General features: G+C 41.1%; 2 protein-coding genes across 4 annotated transcripts in view; both read right to left on the bottom strand.

Annotated features, from left to right (window-relative positions):
- Positions 1–939: 939 nt before the first annotated feature.
- Positions 940–8,829, bottom strand: LOC146671038 (cysteine protease atg4da-like). 3 transcript variants are annotated; one of them, XM_085403200.1, is made up of 11 exons: positions 8,683–8,829; positions 6,709–6,959; positions 6,520–6,603; positions 6,232–6,405; positions 4,538–4,826; positions 4,388–4,455; positions 4,044–4,171; positions 3,784–3,862; positions 3,617–3,690; positions 1,811–1,930; positions 940–1,607 (listed from the first exon to the last, which is right to left on the bottom strand). In XM_085403200.1, the coding sequence occupies exons 2-11, from the start codon at positions 6,899–6,901 to the stop codon at positions 1,437–1,439; spliced, it is 1,380 nt and encodes a 459-aa protein (XP_085259326.1). In that variant the 5' UTR covers positions 6,902–6,959; positions 8,683–8,829; the 3' UTR covers positions 940–1,436. The 3 variants fall into 3 exon arrangements, with proteins under 3 accessions (XP_085259326.1, XP_085259327.1, XP_085259328.1); XM_085403201.1 differs by having other exon boundaries at positions 6,232–6,402; XM_085403202.1 differs by having other exon boundaries at positions 6,709–6,810.
- A 158-nt stretch (positions 8,830–8,987) lies between these two features.
- LOC146671037 (microtubule-associated serine/threonine-protein kinase 1-like) overlaps positions 8,988–20,928 on the bottom strand; it is a 53,053-nt gene continuing 41,112 nt past the window's right edge. The window contains exons 14-27 of the mRNA XM_085403198.1: positions 20,550–20,688; positions 20,299–20,431; positions 19,350–19,515; positions 19,117–19,218; positions 16,842–16,964; positions 16,544–16,653; positions 16,277–16,437; positions 15,896–16,155; positions 15,567–15,788; positions 15,252–15,481; positions 14,919–15,041; positions 14,685–14,818; positions 14,408–14,595; positions 8,988–13,516 (exon numbers count right to left, since the gene is read on the bottom strand). Coding sequence (XP_085259324.1) covers positions 11,916–13,516; positions 14,408–14,595; positions 14,685–14,818; positions 14,919–15,041; positions 15,252–15,481; positions 15,567–15,788; positions 15,896–16,155; positions 16,277–16,437; positions 16,544–16,653; positions 16,842–16,964; positions 19,117–19,218; positions 19,350–19,515; positions 20,299–20,431; positions 20,550–20,688 — 3,692 coding nt within the window. The 3' untranslated portion in view covers positions 8,988–11,915. The remainder of the gene's footprint in view (positions 13,517–14,407; positions 14,596–14,684; positions 14,819–14,918; positions 15,042–15,251; positions 15,482–15,566; positions 15,789–15,895; positions 16,156–16,276; positions 16,438–16,543; positions 16,654–16,841; positions 16,965–19,116; positions 19,219–19,349; positions 19,516–20,298; positions 20,432–20,549; positions 20,689–20,928) is intronic.

Below are 20,928 nucleotides of genomic sequence, written 5' to 3'. Positions count from 1 at the left end.
AGTCACTGTAAAGGAAGAGAAGACTGCATCAGAATCCATAAATATCCATTATTTCAACTATAACATAATCAATACAAAAGTGTTTTATTTTATTTTAAGCCTCATGCACTCATTGGGGTGCAGTTGAAGCTGAACCAAGAAATGGCCTACGTTCACATCAACACATGCTCCTTTTTACTGAAGGACAGAATCAATGTGTTGGCTAGGTTTTTCTCCAAGTTCTTGGAGAAGACAGCACAGGTATGCTCTGCTCTCCTGAGACCTTCCAGGACAGACTGAAATGGAAATTTGTGGCTAGTAAAGGTGCCACCTGAGGGAACTGGAGGCCCCCTCCGGAAGACTGATGACCTGGGTTATCACATACAGGGGAAGCAAACTGAAAAACAGCAAGGATTCTGAGCAACCATTACTACCTGAACTTTAGTACCGTTTGTATTGTATTACATGCAAGGGACTGAGTCAACATTGTCACGATGGCTGCTTAGAAAAGATGAGGGGGACAAAAACGCATTAATCAGATACATCCTGACATGCAGACATTTTTTCCTCCTTTTGACCAAAACACTCTCTTCCCCCTGACCAAACATGGTTGTTTCAGATGGCTGCCCCAAGATGATCCTGGTTCTGTGGGAAGCTTCTTCCTGTTAAAGGGGAGTTTTACCTCCGTACCATCACTAACCAGTTGCTTATCAAGGATGGTCATATCATTGTAGGTCTCTCTTATTGTGGGGTAATATATTACATTTTAAAGCTCCATGAGTTGACCATCGTTGTGAACTGAACTATATAATCATCACTGAGACTGAAAACAATTATTCTTTCATGGCAATCTTTTTTTTTTTGTTCTCGCTCCTCTTCTCAATCAAGCCTGATGTTTTCATAAGGTCAGTACCAACAGGAAATGCAGTAGTTAAAGTAAGAGTGCACTACAGTGAATACTTATTTCTTTTTCATAAATTAATTTTGTCATTCCTAATCTGTTTATTTAGACAGCAAAAAACCAGCCAACCTGTAACATTTTCAGTAAATCGTCATTTTCCAGTGAGAGTAACTTTTTAAAACCCATTCAAGAAAAAATTAATCTATTCACTTGTGCGAAATCAATCACAGTCGACTTGAAGTGTAGCACACAGGGCCATGACCTCATGGATATTTGGCCAATCTCAAGTCAATTAGAATGACGAGAGTTGATGAAATTATTAAAGCATTTACCTCTAAAACATAAAAAAAAATAAATACAAACTGCAATAAAATATAAAATTCTCAGTACTGATGCATAAACACTTCCCATGAAACTACTTAGGAGTCCATCTACCTCACTGTGTGTGAATGATGAGGACAATGTTCTTATGCTCAGTAATTTCCAAAAGGTGCAAAATGCTATGTTGAAAATTCAGTGAAGGACCTCCATCAGGGCAGAGATGATCTTTTTATGTTTACAATAGAACAAACTCATCCATGCTGTTGTTTGTATCGACTCTTCCCAGTTGGGTCTTCCTCTGTAGGAAGGTGACGCTGTGCGTGGGCGTGTTTGCTCTCGCTTCCTCCCGTGTTTTTCCTTCTTCAAATATAAACATGGGATATGTCTCTGCAGATGCTGACACAGCCTGTGGGAGACAGAAGGTGAACTAGAACTAATAACAATAAGCAGTCAGTGGAGAGTAGAATAATTCCTTCAAATTAACTTGATCATTTTTTTGTTTTGTAAAAAAAAAAAGGACAAAACAAATTTAGATCAGGTCTAACACAAATTATATTTCATGTAATAAAAGGCTCCTGGAACAGAAGCCCAAATGATCCATGCACATACCTCATTAACACTTGCGCACAACGACTCAAACTCCATTTGTCCTTTTGCATAAAATCCGATGGTGCAGCTGGGGTCCATGCGAGAGAAAGGCATTTTCCTGGGATTCTTACAGTGAAACGACTGCAAGCAGTGGGGACAGAAATGGGATCACACAAAAATCTCATTAGGCTCAGAGGAGAAACCTCAAAACGTCTCACACTGACGATTCAACAAACACGTGGATATTTGTACACCATGTGGTGCTACTGCAGCTGCCAGGTTTTAACAGAAGTCATTACTTCATAGACAAAATGGGCATCCAGTCCATATACCGAGAGTGCATGAAAACATGCTAGCAAGGATGTAAGTAGAGACGTTAACTAAAAGGAGAAGATAAACGGTTAAGCGCCAACCCAGCATGGCCCAAGATATGGAAGAAAGTTAAAAGAATTCAACCGATTCTGATTGTGTCAGAATCGAGGCCACTGACTGAAAGATATCCGACTCTAACAAGTTAATAATAAACTTTTTGTCAACAAAGTACAACCCGGGTAAACTGAAAAGCAAATATGATCTATATAGCGAGTGTGATGCAAAAAATACAATAAAATTACATTTTTTTAATTTTCAAAAAGGGTATAGATATATCAGTCTTATCCAGTGTTATGAAGACAGAAATTGTGGAACATGTTTTCTTCTTTCAATGTAAAACATTGAATATGAATTTTGGAATGATTTTTAAAACTGGCTTCACTCGGAATAATACGTTTGCTCACTATGAGTATGTGAGTGAAAACTGGGGTAACTGGACTGGTAATTAATCTGATTTATGCAAGCATAATATTTTTTGCATAAATCAAAACACGCAAAGTTCAAGTGGACGGAAGAAAGTTCTCAAAATATTTTCGAGATTTCTTTGAAGGACTCACATGTGCTTCTGTTTTATTATCATTTATTTAGTCGTCCATTTCTTGTCTCAACACCAGGGTATGGCTCTTCTTCTCTTCAAGAGCCCTGAAGTGTTTGTATATTGCATTAATTAAAAGAAAAAGAATATTTAACATCACTGCGTCGTTATAACCCCAAGGTGGCACGCCTTTCAGTCTGCGAACACCGACTTGAACCCAACCTCATCCCTGTTGTCCATCTTCGTGCTTTTATTTTTACTCAGTTTTAGTCCTTGCTCACTAAAAGCTCAGCATCTAAGTGCTAGTTTTAGATTCGCCCTTGTCACAATGGGTCGCTACAGCAAGTAGCGCCACATGTTGGGTTTTTACCTGACAAATCCCTGAAGGTATTTGTGTCTCTGACTGGAATTAAAAGTGCAATATTTTGCTTGCCAGGTAAACATATGAACAACTATACTATGGAAAAACCTCTAAAAAGTCATAATTGAATGGTTTTTATTCAAAGACATATACATTTTAAAAATATTTCATACAGTGTTCCGGGTTAAAATTAATTCAAATGACCTATAAGGAAAACGCAGTGATACTGATGAAGGAGTAATTTGAGGGTTCATCTTACACCTGGTGTTCTGCAAAGTTGCTGAGCCAGTTCTACTTGTTACCCTTTTAAAAACCAGCCTAGATTTTGAAAAGTTCCACAGGCAAACAATACATAGCAAAGTAATCTGAAACACAACTTTTATTTATTTTTCAACAGAAATGTTTCGAATCCATTTTGACTTTGGCACAAGCAGAGGCCCAAGTCAGTGGAAAAGAGGTACTGTAGAGCTGTGGTGGCATGTCTCACCTTACTTAAAAGTGATCACAAGAGGAAACAAAACAGAAAGCCAGAAAGAAGAAGAGAAATGGTTGCTCATACCTCCAAGGGAAAGTTATTTGTTACATCCACTGTGGGCTGACAGTAGTGAGGGTCCAAGTACAGCAGATGGTCATCTTTTGTACAAACGTGCCAGAGGAAGAAAGAAAATGTAAGGACGGACATGAAATGGCTCAACACAATCATAACACACAATTTACTCGGCTTACCCTGGAAGCCAACAAAGAACAAAGAGTGCTTTGGTTTGCCGCCAATGATCCCGATGCAGCACTCCAACATCAAGAGTTTCTGTTGAAAGACAAAAGGAACGGCTGAATTTTTCCCATTCAGAGATCCAGTTTTCCTTAAACAAAAAAAAACAAAAACAAACCCCCCCTCCCTGAAAATATTCACAAACAAGCCTTAGAGACATATCTCTAAATTCAGTAAAGCACCCAGATTACATTACGTAAAAATACTGGTTCTGTACTTTGACACTGGTGATGTAGGACGGATTGAGATCTTGCCCGCCAAGACGCACAGGAACCAGGATGAGGACAGATTTCCAGTGCTGAGGGAGAGGCCGTTCGCACAACTTCCTCACATCCTGCAGGTAGACTGAACAAAGAAGGAAAGAGACATCTAAAGTCCATTTGACTCATTGAATCTTTTCAACACCAATTTAAGCTCTTAAAAAACAAACAACAAAAACCCACATTTTCTTTAAAAAAATAAAAAAAAGAATCAACTTTTTTTAAAAGAGTTTATCCACAATCTCCTCTTCTTAAAAAATAAAATATGTTGTGTTGCAAACACTATAAAGATAACACTCACTGGTGCAATCTTGTGCTACATACACAACTAGATTGGGAAGGTCCACTACTGCAGCTTCCACAGCTTTCCTGAAACAGAATGACCTTCACTGTTAGAGACGATAAACTTTTTAGTTCGGCTGCTCTCTTGCATCATCAATTTAAGTCTCACCGGAGGATATGTGCCGCAATGGACGGACCATACCAGTCCCCAGCCTTCTTCCCTGAGCTTTTGCCCAGTTCTACAAGCCGATGTATGCCAAAGGGAGCTGTGGGGTTGTCTGCAAACCAGCGTAAAATCCTTCTGTGTGTACTCTCCACGGGTCTATCCAGGATGGACCCCCAGCTCAAATGTCGACTTCTCTTGCTTTCCCTTTCACTCGAACTAAATCCATCGTTCACAGAGTGCATCAGGTCCATGTCATCTTTGACAACACGTTGGTTCCCAGACCAGGTGCAACCTTAAAAAAAAAAAAAAGACAGTCGTTATTGAAGAGTTTGTATATTTGTTTCACTGAGAAGTAAAATGCAGTTTTCCACTGTTCTCATCTGTGGCAAAATGATTTTTTTTCAGATGAGTTTTTTTCTTAAGATATTTGTTTTGCCATACTGTAAAATGTTATTGAGCTATATACCATTCTACCTACTGTATGTTCATTATTTGTTGTGTTTAATTTGATGCGATTTAAAATTCTGTAACAACTTCTAAAGATGGGGCAAATGAAAAATAGCTCGTTGTGTACACAGACAACTTTGTTTAATTTCCTATAGCTCACTATAGTAGAACAGAGTTAAACTGTGAAATAAGCGTATAGCATTTATTTCAGAGGAATTGCCGTCACTTTTATGCACCGTTTCCCATTTGCAGGTGCTCAAATGTAACTGGACAATTAAATCTAAGGCTGCGTCATGGTGCTTTACCAGTTTAGTAGATTAATGTCAGCAGGTGATTCCCATCATGGCATGAAAGCTGCTAAAACTGTGAACCCCAACATACTAAACAGTCAAAGGAGATTCCAGTGCAAGTTAAGCAAACAGTCCATCCAAAAACAAATGAACCAGAAAGACCGCACAAATAGTATGAATCAAATCAACATTTACATCGTGACGAAATACATAAGTACAACTTTCCTAGAATTAAAAAAGAAGCAAAAATGATGGAGCATCATTTCAGGACAAAGCAAAACTTCTTTAGGCCACACAGCCAAGTAAAGAACTTTCTGCAGGAGGCAGCCATGAATGAACTGATTCTTCATGTTTTGGAGAAATGAGACTAAAATTAGACTCGTAATCCGAATCACACAACATCCTTTTGTAAACCACAGAGCAGTCAGCATGATGTTTTGCATGCTTGGCTTCCACTGATGCTGGATCACTAGTGTTTATGGGTGATCACGGAAGACAGATGCATCTGGATGAAATCTGAAGTGCATAGAGCTAAACTTTCTTCCCAGATTCAGCCAACTGCAGCAAAGCTGACTGGACAGTGTTTCTAAATAGCACAGATGGACAATGACCTAAAACACACTGTTAAAAATACTTTAGAAACGTTTAAAGGCAAAGACATAAAATACTCAACAATGGCTGAGTCGATCATCTGAGCAACTCAAAACAATCGAGCTGAATTTTACCTGCCAAAGACAGAAGTGAAGGCACAAAGACCCCAGATTGAGGAACAACTGAAAACAGCAATAAAAGGCCTAAAAAGGAGGAACCCACTGTTTAGTGTACCTGACTTTAGATTTCAGAGAAATATTGACTGCAAGTAAAGCCAGTCTGTTTGAATGAAAATGAAAATAATCTCTGGATGTCTTTTCACTTGTTGATCAGACTATGTGATACTGTAGCAGGACAGTGTGTAATCACCTGGTGACATCAGATGCAGTAGCAGGCCCTGTGCCAGCAGCATCTGGCTGGAGCGTAGAACACAACCCCAACCGCTGTCGGTGGTCAGAGAGGAGCCGGGGAGCGGACGGAAACCTCGTCTGTATGTAAACCACAGGAGCGATGCAAAGCACCAACGGAAATGCTGTTGATCTACTGCAACAATTACAGAGGCGCAATTACAATTTTCTCCTTTGCTTTTACAGTCACATGACAGATCGTTTCAGGGTTTACGCGGGACAAATGCTCTACTCCTACAAAATGCCTCACCTTCATCTTTGAGCTCATAGGATTTCCCCAGCATGAACACAGGAGAGCGCTTGCTAAATTTAGATTTTTGCTTCAAGGTCCAGCCTGAAAGGGAAAAACGGTAACTGTTTACTTTCAAAAAATAAAGAGGACAAGCAGGTCTGCTCACCACATCACTTATTTTCAGTCTCTGACAGAAAAAGAACTGACCATATTTGACGCTGTTCCATGCTGAGACCAACTTGTCTTTGAATCTGCCTTTGTCCTCTGCCTCCTGGTCATCCCTGCTGTCTTCTAGGCCCTGGGAAACAGCTGATTCAGTAGAGAAAAAGACCCAATCATCCATGAGGTCATCAGCAGTAGACTGACCCACAAACTGAGCAGAGGAGGTGCTAGGCTTCATAACATGTAGAGATGACCACGATGGAGCAAGAAGAATTGCTCATTATCATCACAGCAGCCTACACACAAAGAAAAAAAATAATAATAGCCCAGTTACATACATATGACGCAATCAGCCATGGATGATGCACCCATGTGCAATAATTATAGGATGCATTCTTGCGACACACAAACTCTACTAGCAGATCTCAGAAGCTAATGTTACACTCAGCAAAGCCATTAATGATCCATGTCAGTAAGGAAAAAGAAAGCACGAAGCACGTGACGGCACCCTGTGACTCAAGGAATTTCAGATATGCCTATTTAACTGCAGCAGGAGACTTGCTGGTTTCTTATTTTAACTAACATTTGGCCACTAACTCTGAAATTTTAGAAAACGGATTTTTGGCAAAGTGCTGCATTTACATGTTCATGCAATTTGTGCGGCTAGATGAGTAAACAGTGTAAAAGTCCCAAGACAACAGTGTAAAAATCTGCACAACAAGCAAAATGAAGTAAATTATCAGAAACAAATGTGCTTGTACTGTTCACAAATTGACACAGTGACTGATATATTTTCATGTTCTGAATCATGGGTCAGTTTTCCAGCCTAGCCTTACACTAAAAGCTTATTTTTCCCCCCTCAGTGGAGATCATCCTTGATTTTTCTTTTACTCTGGGAGTAGGCTTAATCTATGTCCGTGGAACTGGCTGTATGAGTTTGTTAATACTAATGTTAATTTGTTAATCAATGAGTTGATGAGACCGAGTTGCTGCTGTTAGCAGAACTTCATAAACAGATCAGTAGCTTAGTTTTGTGCCTCTCCAGTTCAGGCTAAGGGCCTCCTCAGATGGGGAACAAGATAAAACTTGAGATAAAAATGATGTAGGAAAGGAAACAACACAATGCTCAACTGAAAAAAGGGTAATTATTTTGACCTTCTATATTTCAGTTGAATGTGTGTATTTCACAGTTAGTTTCAAACGGAACCATTTAAAAAAGGGACATCAAACATAAGGCCCAGGGGCCAGAATCAACCCACAAGAGGCTCCAGTCCAGGTAACTGGACACCTTTGAACAATGTGAAAAAGTGCATGGATTTTGGACTTTTAATTGTATTTTCATGAGTTTTACGTTTGATATTACTGACAAAAGACACCCCGCTCCCCCACAATGCCTTTCATGCCATACCAAAGTAGTTAAGCAAACAATTAAATAAGAGAAAATATACCGTTTTTCAGTATCTACTATAGATGTCTTGTTTTTTTGTGTTTTGTATTTTCTGTAAATGAACAAAACAACTGAGACATACATCCTGTTAAATTGCACCTTTTTTTCTTAAATCATGGGCATCTCGGGGATTAAATGTCTAGTTAAATGTCTTTGCACTCAGAGAAAGGGAAGTTTCACTGGTCTGGCCCACTTAAGGTCAAAGTGAGCTGTATTTGGCCCGCATGATGTAAAAGTTTAACCATGATCTACGAGTTTTAGTTAGTAGTCTCTCTCTTCGGTCGTTCAGTTCAAACGTCTCACAATTGAAATATTTCAGAAGTCCGGTAAAGCTTGGGAAACTGGTTTAATACTGAACAGCTTATTATGATGTGCTCACGTGTTTTGTTTTTTAATTTTAAAGAAGCATTAAGTCTTTAAGTTCGAATACTTAAATTGTAACGTTACCTTCCATAGGCGAGTGGCACGGAATCAAACTAGTTTACAGTAAACTACAGCGCTGTGTGAATACACCAGTGACACCTCTGTCAAACAAAATTAAGCGAATTAACATATAAAAAAATACATTTTACCATCATTTCGGTAGTGTCATTCTACCTCCGGTGATAAGAATGAGTCCGTGAACAAATGTGAATGAAGTGTGCCGGTCTGTTTTCGTTTTGTTGGGCTCAGTTTTGCTCGGTCTTCGAACAGCAGCAGTCAAGTGAAGTTGCGCTCACTTCCTGTTTATACAGGTCACGTGTTGTCACTCCTGTGATTGGCCAACGGAGGACCAATAACAGTGAGACCCGACTCTCAGGGCGGACGTTCATGTTAGACTCAAAAAGTGAGACAAAGGAAGTATTTTTTGCATTTTATTCTGCACTATAGGCTTTTTTATTTTATTTATTTTATTTTTTTTAGTTTGTTTGTTTTTGCATTGTTTTTTTACGACAGTGGCTATTAGGTATGTAACAATGTAATGGACAACAATAGTCTGAGAAAGCAAAGTTCTCGTAAACACGCCTAACACTTGGAAAAAAATAGATGTGACAGCAACATCACAGCTTCCGACTTAACAGAAAGACTAGTCAAAACTGCACAGGATGGGCTAGCCACATAGATTTGGTAAATTTCTCATTCTAAACGTAATCAGCGTCAGAACATGAACTAATATTAGTAGTAAATCAGAATTTGAAATAAATACAAAGTTACTAAATACAACAAATAGAAAAAAATATAAGAAAAAATAAAAAGTTTGACACAACATAAAGTGCATTTTTTTCCTCACATCACACATAAACCACCACTGTTTAATGTCTAAACATCTAAACGTCATATAAATCTGATTCCAAGATGTTCATCATTAATCAATCAGAACTATAATGTGTGGGTTAGAAAGATCCACAGGCAGAAGATAGACTGCTCATTAAATGTTCACTAGTTTTTTTTGTGTACCTCAGGTCCTCTGGTGTCAAGTTAGTTCATCCACAAGGTGGCAGTCTAAACCAGGTCTTGGACCTGGAGTCCAGAATCTATCAAGATCACTTGAACACACAACAATAAACATCACCTTAACACTAAAATCCTCTTGACAGATCTACTCCTGTGTACAACCTACTACGGTTTCACTGACGAGGATGCTCAGTTTTATGGAACTGGGCACTTTTGGATTGCATATTGTTACACATTTAAGTACAAAAACCAACAAAAACATCACATTATCCCTAAATGAAAACACTGGCACTTTCCTTCACACCTATTACACTATAAACTGTACTTCTGCATAAATAACAAAGAGCGAGTGAAACCGCAAAATCTCCTCTAAGTTGTACTTTCATTACGCTTCTGTCTCCACTTTATCTCCATACCACACTCTGAGCACACTTATATATTCACTTAATAGGTTAAAATATGTAATTGCACATTTCACTATGACTAGCAGAGACAGCTATTTAAACCAAATGCTTGACTTATTGCAACCCTTTCCCCTTATTTTTTCTCATCTAGAGCACAATGTAAATGTAATATTGAGGACACACACAGAGAAAAACTCACATCATTAACACATTGCATAGCGTCCCAGTGCAAGATCACCTCACCAGTGTCTCAAAATCCAGCCCTTAAACACATCTGGAACAAACAAGCTGATCCCCATTCCAGTATCTTGGTCCAGAGTTCAGGATTGTTTGACCCCCCAGTGCACGACATATGAAAAACCTTTCTGTGTCTGATCCCTTTTAGTAACTAAAGACTAAAGAAAATACAGTTCGTGTCATACTGAACTAAATGATATAGCCGATGTAATGTAATGCCCATTTAAATGAGGCATGTGTGCCAAAATTATGTTCACATGCTCACTGCTTATGTCTGCTTAACATGTCAAGTTATGTTTGAAACAGTCCAGGGCAGAAATACAAAACGTAGAAACCAGCATACAGTTAGCTCCATAAGCTTTTGGGACATTTTCAAACACAAGTGAAGTGAATGATTGCAGATTTCTTTTCTAGGAACCCTTTTGTGAAGGTTGTCAAAGCCTACAAATATGAAATACAGAAGGATCAGAATAATCAATAAAGAAAAATAAGGAGAAAAAGAGAAACAGCTTCTGATCTGAAGCACACCGCATCATCCGTCAAACATGGTGGAGGCAGTGTTATGGCATGGACATGTTTAGCTGTCAGTGGAACTGAGGCACTAGTGTTTATTGATGATGTGACCGTTGAAAGAAGCAGCAGGATGCATTTAGTGAAGTGTACAGGAACATGCTTTCTGCTCGGTTTCAGACAAACACTGCAAAACTGATTAGACAGCTCTTCACGGTGCAGCTGGATAATGACCTAAAGCAAACTGCAAAATAAACCCAAGAGTTTCTAAAAGCAAAGAAATAGGAGATGTTTAAAAACTGTTTAAATATTAAAAGAAAAGCATAAACGAAAGGCAAAATTAATTTAAAATAAATAAATAAATAACATGAAATGTAAACCCAAGTGTAAAAAATAAATTGATCAAAATTCACAAATAGAAACAAACAGCAACCGAGTAAACAAGCAGTAAGAAATTTTTCACAGGAGACTTGACAAAAACTATGTAACGCCTCAAATTTGACTAAAAGCAAACACAATTTGTTGGGTCTCTAAAAGTTATTTAAAATTATCAGCTGTTTGGAAGGACCTTACACAGATTGTTCCAGAGCCTGAGATCCATAACAGAAAGTAATCTTCAACATATTGTGGAGCTGACTCACAATAAAAATGCTATTACATAAGAGCATTTAAAAAATCAATTCTGTCTTTCACAGTTTTTTCTTTCTGCTACGAGTTAAGTCTTTGAAACGACATAAAAAATATTTAGTCACATGTCAAATCGACACACACGGCAAACACGTGAACATAATTTTGGCACTACTGGACCCCCATACAAGGATAACAGACTCCGACCTGTTTGCGCATGTGGCTGTGTTCAGTTGAAAAGTTGTTCACAGTGTTCTCTACCTTAAGGTCTGCTGTATAATTTTAATTTTTTTAAATATTCTTTCATTTCCCATGTACAGTGTTAGACATGCATTCAGACATATGCATTTGTTTGTACTATATACAACATAATGTGATGAACATACAGTACATACACAGGTCTACATTAGGACACCATGTGCACATGTTTTCCAGCAGGAGTCAGCTGATGCAACTTTGTTCTGTCATCTTTTTTGGTCTTTTTTTCAGCATGTCTCTCCATTTACATTTCGTGTAAATTCATGATATGTTAGCTTGATGCTACAGTTAAAAAGGCATTGCATGGGACAATCACACTCCCTCTGAAGCTCTTATCACGAGTGATGCTTAGAGCTGCGAATGTTTCCTTTATCAGATTGGATAGTGCTGGCTGCTGTCTGAGCCCCCCGGCGGAGACTGCCAGACGAAGCTTCTCCTTTTCCTGCAGCGCTTCCCCGCTTCTCCTCGCCAGACTTGGATATGTCTTTTACCTTGCCTCCCTCTTGTGATCCCCCCTTCATAGGCCCGAGGACTGTTTTGGCCACGCTTGTGAGCTGGGTAACGAAGCTGGCTTTATCCCCTGGAGACATGGGCCGTGACTTGCTCGAGGCGGGTGAGGCTGCATTCGAGGGAGGCGACATGGGGTTCTCCTCCAGGACCTCCAGGTGTTGCCTCTCCTCCTTGACTCCTCTGTTTGTTGGCTTCTCCTCTTTGCATCTGGCTGCAGCGTGGGCTTGACCCTGGTTTGGAATTACAGGTGTAGGTCCTTTGAGCTTGGTGGTATCACTAGCTTTATAGCTTGCTCCTTTCTCTATCGTGTCTGTACCTTTACGCTGCTTGAGCTGCTCTGTAGGTGCTTTCTGAAAGGTCCCTTTGTGTGCAGCTAAAGGGCCTTTTGCCTTCTCCTCAGTCTTCTCCTGAGCTTTTGTTGCAGATCCACTATCTGTTTGTGCACTTTGCTGCTTGGAGTCTTGCTTTAGCAGGCCCTTTGATGTGCCTGAAGGAGACATTTTTTCGCTGGGTTTACTCTTAAAAGTTGCTGCCTCAGAACCGGAAAGGCTTGAACTTGGAGCTTTGATCCCAGAACCAGGCTTAACCTCTGAAGATGAAGCACTGGACTTGATTTCAACTGCAGCTCCACATCCATGACTCTTTGCAACCTCAGCAGGAAGTAACGTTTTACATGTGTCAACGACGCTCATCTTAGACTCTGCTTTAGAAGCTGCACTCTCAGTTTGTGACCCAGCAAGCTCAGACTCTGTGATTTGGACTTCTTTCTCTCTTGCTGTTAAGAGTGTGTCACGGCTGAGTGGCGATTCCTGCCTTCCCAGACGTCTCACAGGCTTTAGGCCTCCAACCTCCCCTCCCATAGGAGGAGAGGGGGAGGATGATGATGAAGGAGATGGGGGAGCGGGTCCGTTCTCTCCTTCCATCTCTAGCAGACTTTGTAGACTGTGCTCACAGTGGAAGGACTCTCTCCTGTAGTCCCCGTGTGTCACCTCCAGGCTATGCTTGCGTAATGACACCCCCCCTGTCAGAGGAGAGGGCGATGATGATGATGAAGAAGGCAAAATCTGTGCTCCTAGCTTCTCTGCAGACTGCACCCGCTGCAGCAAAGGGGACCTGGGTGGCTCCGCACTCTTGGGACGTGGGCGGGCAACAGGAGGTGAGGAGTGCAGCTTGGCAGGAAACATCTGCGTGGTATTGGAGCTCCCTACCGTGTGCCCAGTGAGAGGTGGAGGAGAGGAGGTGGTCGGGGACGGGGTGTGAGCCAGGGGAGACAATGGGATGTTGCCAGCAGATTTGCAGCGAGCCGAGCGGTACTGCCGGTGAAGTTTGGGAGACAGCCCATGTAGGGAGCTGGGTCTCATGTGGTGAGTGGTTGCAGGTGAGTTAGGGGTGCTGGAGGCCGGGGAGCTGCTCTGGGATGATGTACCTGAGGAAAAAGAAGAATATTGGAATATTTTTTTCCCAACACAATAAAATGAATATGTGTGTGTTTCTACTCATGTGTCTTGAGTTGTAGGCTAAATTATATAAAGTATAAGTGTGATGAAACACATGAAACATACTTGCAATGTTAAACGCAGCTCTTTCACCTTATTTTTTTCTCAAAACAAAGTTTCTTTTGAACATTATATATGCTTCTCTTAGGCAATATTACTAGAAAACACTCCATACATTTTAATTTCTATACCCAGTTTTATCTATTCATTAAGCCAGATGATATAAATCGTTTAGTTAAAGTACAGGCATGTCTTAAAGACCTGCACAACCTCTAATTTCCTGCTTCTAAATTCAAATAAAATGACATTATTGTACTCAGCCCTAATCTTAGAAACATTATGTCTTACCAGATGCTTTTATGGCATTACCCTGCCCTCCAGTAACACTGTGATTATATATCACAGTGAATATTGGAGTCATTTTTGACCAGATATGTCCTTCAGTGCGTATTTTAAGCCTTTAGTCATTTGTGCGGTATTTCTAAAATTAGAAACATCCTGTTTCAGAATGATGCTTAAAGGCTAGTTAATGAATTCATTACTTCTAACTTGACCACTGTAATTCATTATTATTAGGAAACTGCTTTAGTGAACTAGCACAAAAAATGAATTAAACTAAATATAGTGTTAGTAACAAAAAACACTCAAAGTATTTCCTTCCCCAATAACTAATAGAGAAATGATTAATGTTTAGTCTTCCCCACTGGACTCCACAGGCAAGACATTACACGCATCTTCCTCCATCGCATTACTCCCCAATTGTTTTTTGCTTTTAAACGAGATTATAACAGGCACACGTGCTGGTCGCCTTAAATACTAACCCAGGTGCGGGGATTCAAGAGCGCCACGATAACTCTGAGTGGGCGAGCGGGCAGAGAGGCTGTGGGTGGGGGAGCCCGGGAGACTGTCTCCAGACGACAGGGAGCGATTTAAAGACGAGAGGCTCCGGCTGGTGTGGAGCAGGTTGGACTGCTTGGTAATTTTCCTGAACAGGGAGCTGCGCTTCTTACTGAAAGATGAACAAAAAGCCGAATGACTAGAGTGAAATCATCTAAATGACAGAGGGATACGTTTTCTTGGAATGCTGCAGTGACGCACTCTTGTCCGTCCTTGGCTCCGGTCCTCTTGATGCGTCGTGCCATCTTGCATTTATAGCTGGACTTGCGGGCAGGACCCACTTTGATGGAGGTGTTTTCAAAAGGAGTTGTTGTAATAGTCACCTTGTTCCCACTCTGCAGTTGATGCACAATTATATGATTTATATTAGTACATAAATATATAGATAGATGTTTTTTAAATTGTTTTTATTTTAGATGGATAGATCTCTCCTACCTTCAGGATCAGCTCCACTACCTCTGTATGGACCAAACCGTGGACTGACTCTCCATTTACATGAGTGATGAGGTCACCAGCACTAAGTCCAGCCTCCTGAGCCGGACCTCCATCTTCCACATGCTGTGATTGGAACAAAAAAACATCACAGATTTGACTACTAAGTATATTAGCCCAGTTACCTTCAGATACTGTATGGTACTCTGCATGGGCTGTTCTGCAGAATCACATTAAAGGCGCTATGCGAATAAATAGTAATAATCACATTTGTTTCTGCATTGCTTTAAAGGGAGAAATCAAGATTTCTGCATCCTGTTTGCTTTGCTCTCTCACCCAGACCATGTGATGCACGCTGTAAACATCGCTGTCTCCCATGTAGACTCTGATAGCTCGGAGGGTGAAGCCGTACTTCTTCCCAGAGCGGTGGATAGTAATGGGAGAATGCAGGATGTTGACCATCGGGGAGTAGCCTCGGCTGGGGGATGAGTCACGAGAGGAAGGGTTGGACGAGAGGGAGCGGGGCGACATGGGGCTCGCCAGAGGGGATGCACCGTGTTGTTCCACTGAGGAGAGAAAGCACAAAAGATTCATTTCTAAACACTATTTTTTAAAATGTCTTTGTTAATGCAGTAAAAGAAATGCCTTTACCTGCTGGAATGATGACAGACAGAGCAGTGGCAGAGGCAGATTTGATAACTTTAGTTCCTGGTCTTGAGCTGCGTTTTTCTCCTTCCGAGAGCTGCTGGTGGCGAACTCTTCGCAGCACCAGGTCTGTGGTGGCCCCACAAGTCCCCTGTGGGTCTGGGAGCCCCAGAATGGTAGCACTGCTTGGCAGGGGCAGTGATGCATCAGCAGGTCTCAACAGTTTGTCTGTAATAAGGCAGAGACATGAAAGGTGATAGGAAATATATGTTTTCATGTTTTGGGGTGACAAATGAAATTGTTCAAGTCATGAGATGGTTCCTCATTTTTCTTACCGGCAGCTGCAAAGCCATTACTTTCTTTAAGGAATGCCCTCAGGTCGCCTTGAGAAGAGATGGTACTCATGGCTCCTTCCAGAGACGTTCCCCTGGCCTTCACTGGAGGTTGTCTGCCCGGGACAGGCAGCTCAGAGTCCAACTCCAGAGGGGAGGCCAATCGGTAAGAATCCATAAGAGCAGAGAAGCGCCTCCGTGCCCCAGACGGAGGGCTGGAATCACTCTCAGTGAAGGAGGACTCTGAGCAGGATAAACGCTTCCTGAAAACCAAAGACAATTATATTCTGAAATAAACTTTCAATGCCAATGAACCCAGGTAGAAGATCAAAAACAAACGGAAACACAGATAGCACTTTTTTTATTAACTGTGCTTTTACTCACATCTCCGGTGAGCCAGTCCTCCAGCTCTTATCTCGAAGGGTGACACTTCCCAGGCTTTCTCTCTTGGCTAAGCGATCCTCCCTGGGGACCTTGTGCTCCCGTAGAGTCACGCCATGGGGTTTATGCTCCAGCTGAGACAGATGCTCCATACTGCTGTATACCTTCACATCGGTGCAGCATAACAGTAAATATTTGGGTTCTTTTGATTGATTTGAATGTAGACTGATGAATAAACGCTGACAGAAAAATAAAAGTTTAGGTCCTGACCTTACTGAAGCGAGGGGAACACGACGAGAAGCGATGAATCTCCACGGGCTCGTCGTCATTGGTATCGTCTTCATCGTATGAATGCACGTGGTGATAGCGCTCTGAACGAGCTGGGGGTGAGAAGTAATGTACATTCAGTCAGCCACTGCTGACTGAATGTGCTTTATGCTAACATTTACATGGGAGAGTTAAAGACCTTGACCTGTTTCCAAGAATAAGAAATTCCTAAGGTTTAAAGGATCTGTGCTGGAATTCATTCTCTTCAATACCATTCCTTCATTCCCAAAGGGGAACTTACTGTCGAAATAACTGGTGTCTTCCTCTGACTCTAGATGAGGGATGAACTCTGCCTTCTGTCTCAGCAGGCTGTTCCAGTCCACCTCAGTGAAGAATGAGTGCTGCTTCACTTCAAAAGCACCACCTTCGGGGCAGAGCAAAGGAAAGGAGGTGGATGTAAAAAGAGAGAATGAGGGAGCGCGATGACAGACAGGTAGTAATAGCAGCCCTCAAGCATGTGGAGGCATTTCTACCCTGAATGAAGCTGACTTATTTGGGTAAACTGAACCCGTAAGCCAGCGCGCACGATGACAGTTATTGTTCTAGGTCAGCGAGCCCCAGTCAGGGTTAGGTGTACCCAAGAGGGATGTGCAGTGGTGGAAGAAGTATTCATATGCATTTCTTAGATGAAAGTACTAATACAGCAGAGTAAAAAACCCCACAAAAAAACAACTGAACTACAAATAAAAGTCCTGGATAGAGACAAAAGCATATACAGTGTCTTGTTTCACTGCTGAGAAAACAGACCAGTACAGTAAGGTTTATTAGATGGTATAAAGGAAAGCTGTTAACAGGAAGTCAGCCTAAACAATGAAATCATCAGGAAACCACAATGAGACTGTGAAAACACAAAGAAGAAAACACAAAAAATCTCAGTTTGGTGGGCCAACTGGAACTGTGACTAAAAGTTTGAGTGGACCACAGAAGACTGCAAGATTTCACATCAGGCTGCGGCATTTCTATTTTAGGATTCAAATACATCAGGAATCATTCAAATTTGTGCATTTTCTCAGAAAAGTTAATCTTAATCTTTGCAGAATAATGTTGCAGCTAAAAATCAAAGGAGAACGAGATGTAAAACAAAAGTAGCTCAGAAAGTGTGCAGCGGGATAGAAGCAAACTATTCAAGCACACTGCTACAGAATTGTTCAGGGAAGGTTCCCAAGTGTATCTTCAAATGTAAATAAATATACATGCCACTTTATTAGCAACACCTTGCTAGTACTGAATTGGACTCCTTTGGCCTTCTGAACCGCCTTAATTTATTGTGACATAGATTCAACAAGGTGGTGGAAACATCCCTTGGAGATTTTTCTCCATGTTCACATGACAGCATAACACAGTTGCTGCAGATTTTTAGACTTTCTGTTCCACCACATCCAAAAAGGGCTCTGTTGGATTAAGATCTGGTGACTGAGGAAGCCATGTGGTTACACTGAACTCATTGTCAACTTCAAGAAACTAATTTGAGATGATTTGAAGTTTGTGACATGGTCTGTTATCCTGCTCGAAGCAGCCATCAGAAGATGACTGGTGAAGGGTAGACTGTGGTTATAAAGGGATGGACATGGTCAGCAGCAATAGGTAGGCTGAGGATTTTAAACAATGCTCAATTAGCACTGTTTTAAAATAGTGTCTCTAGTGGGCCAAGAAACACCATAACCAGCCTGAATTGTTGGTAAAAGGCAGGATGGGTACATGCTTTCATGCTGTTTATGCCAAATTCTGATCCCACCATCTCATTGTGCAGTAGAAATCGAGACTCATTACATCAGGCAACGTTTTTTCAAATCTTCTATTGTCCGGTTTCCTGTTCCAGTCATCAGTTTCCTGTTATTAAGCTGACATGAGTGACACCCGGTGTGGTCTTGGCTGCTGGTGGTTCGACATGTTGTCCATTCAGATATGCCTTTCTGTATATCTTGATTGTAAAAATTTGAGTTACCTTTTCCTTCCTATCAGCTCAAAACAGTCTGGCCATTCTCCTCTGACATCAGCAAGACATTTTCACCCAGAGAACTGCTGCTCATTGGATATTTTCTCTTTTTAGAGCATTTGCTGTAAACCATAGAGATGTTCAGTTTGCTCAGTTTGAACTTAAGCAGGTTACCTTAACCATGTCTATATGCCTAAATGCACTAAGTTGCTGCCATGTGATTGGCTGATTAGATGTTTTAAGTGGGAGTTGAACAGGTGTACCAAATGAAGTGGCTGGTGAGCCTACATCATTTCCACATGTAAGCATTACACCATACACTGGACTAAAGAGTGAATGAAAACTAGCAGAGAGGTCTGAGCGGAAAAATCAATTATTACCACAGCTGAGAGTAAACAAATATGGTTAGAATAGTGCAAAAATATTGGAACCATAAAATATCTGTGATGCATAAATCTGCGTCAAGTCTGATTCAAATTTAAATGAATGCACATAGAAAATAACTTCAGGTGGTGAGGAATCACTACACGATTTCATCTGAATCCTGGAGAAGCCAGAAGCTCTGCTGTAGGAGACTGACCTGTGCCCAATCGAACCAGCGGATTTGTCTGCAGAAGAGAGGAGATCAGGTGCTGGGCATCAACAGGAAGAGCCTCATCTCCTTCTGGCCACACTATGTCATCTACCAGAAACAAGCCGACAGAGAGAGAGAGAGATTATGGTGGATGGTACATGACTAACAGTTTGTTTTACTTATCAGCTGCGCTCGGTGTCCAATGATGCTATTTCTACTGAGATACTTTGATCTCTCACCTGTAATGACCTGTCCAAACAGCTCCTCTGGAGTGTCTCCAAAAAAAGGCACGCAGCCCACCAGGAACTCATACAGGATGATGCCCATCGCCCACCAGTCCACTGGCTTTCCATAACCCTGACGAAGAATAACCTCTGGGGCGATATACTCTGGAGTTCCGCACACCTTAAAGTAAAGCAGCAATCGGTCGTTTCTTAAATTTTATGACCTCCGATTTTTGTGAATTACTTGGGACCCACTCATCCTTACAGGCGTGTGCATTTTTGCTGCTAATAACATTTCTTTCACATCTAACTGAATCGTGTATTCATCATTTACAACCGTACAGTCGCTCCTACAGTCGTCACAGAGCGAGAAACACACAGCATGTGGGGAGCATGCATATTTATGCTTAGCCAAGCCATCACCTCAAAGATGCCAAGACAAGATGAAAGCCCCGGTGGGTGTTTTTTCATGTGCAGATGGGCATGCACTGAATCCTAACACATATGTGGTCGACGTGATGAATGCACGTGAAATAATGAGGCTTAAATTCAAAGCGAGTGCTGAATAAAAGCCCTGGAAATATAAGCCTTTCCTGAAAGAGAAATTATTATAACCAAGGAAAGGCTGGTCTACTGTTGTGCCAACTGTGCCATATTTGTCAGATACACCTGCCACACAATGGAAATGTAGCATTCAAAGGAAATTTGATGGTGAAACTTTGCTTGGATCATACTGTAGTCTACACTTTAATGCTGATAAAATAAAACACACACACACACACACACAGTTGTCCTGATGTGTACAGTACAATTAATTTAAATTGACTCACATTCGCTCGATACTTAGTTTTAATATAGCAGAGAGTTTTATTAATTTGTAAAATTCAGATGTTTTGTCAGACTTTATTTAAACAAATTAAGATCTGAGTAAATGGCTGTGTATCTGACTTCGCTTTGGTCATACCTGTTTATCCAAAAATTCTCGAGTATCCTTCTCTATGTGTCCTTCATACAAGTTGGTGGTCAGGCTCATCAGACCCATCTTCGACAGGCCAAAGTCAGTCAGTTTGATGTGGCCCATTGAGGTAATTAGGAGGCTGAGAACAGAAAGACAAAAGTTACATTTGAGCAGTCTAAACCTTATTTATACATCTTAGCAAATAATTGGCGCTTGCTCTCTTTGCCCCTGTGTGACAGAAACTAGCTCCATCTTACTTGTCAGGTTTGAGGTCACGGTGCACAATGCCATAGTTGTGTAAGTACTCCAGCGCTAGGACTGTCTCTGCAAAGTACATGCGTGCCATTTCCACGGGCAGAGCCCCAATGTTCTTTAGCAGGGTGGCACAGTCCCCACCTGCCAACACAATTCAATATTTGATTAGTGTCCCGGGTACTCACCAGTTACAATGATTGGCTCCTGGTGGCTTTTGTGCTAGACTCCTATTTAGGCTGACAAGCACACATAGTAATGCTATATAGTTATTTAAAACTATGCTTCTTATTGTGATTGTTTGTATTGACAACATACAGGCACACAGGGAACCTACACTGGACCTCTGACCTCTTCTTCAAGGTCAAATAAGGTCAAACTTTC

The sequence above is a fragment of the Rhamphochromis longiceps genome, linkage group LG4 (genome assembly GCF_057381845.1).
Source record: "Rhamphochromis longiceps isolate RC_006_pf linkage group LG4, R_longiceps_female_GT1.1, whole genome shotgun sequence".
Classification (NCBI taxonomy): Eukaryota; Metazoa; Chordata; class Actinopteri; order Cichliformes; family Cichlidae; genus Rhamphochromis; species Rhamphochromis longiceps.
Note: the sequence above shows the minus strand (reverse complement) of the source record. Positions and strands in the feature narration are given on the sequence as shown.

Excerpts from the sequence above, each read along its gene's own strand:
- LOC146671038 (XM_085403200.1), bottom strand. The coding sequence starts at position 6,901 with ATGAAGCCTAGCACCTCCTCTGCTCAGTTTGTGGGTCAGTCTACTGCT. Across the intron at positions 6,406-6,519 it reads CTATGAGCTCAAAGATGAAG|TAGATCAACAGCATTTCCGT; the intron begins GTGAGGCATTTT and ends TAATTGTTGCAG. Across the intron at positions 4,456-4,537 it reads ATTGCGGCACATATCCTCCG|GAAAGCTGTGGAAGCTGCAG; the intron begins GTGAGACTTAAA and ends ATTCTGTTTCAG.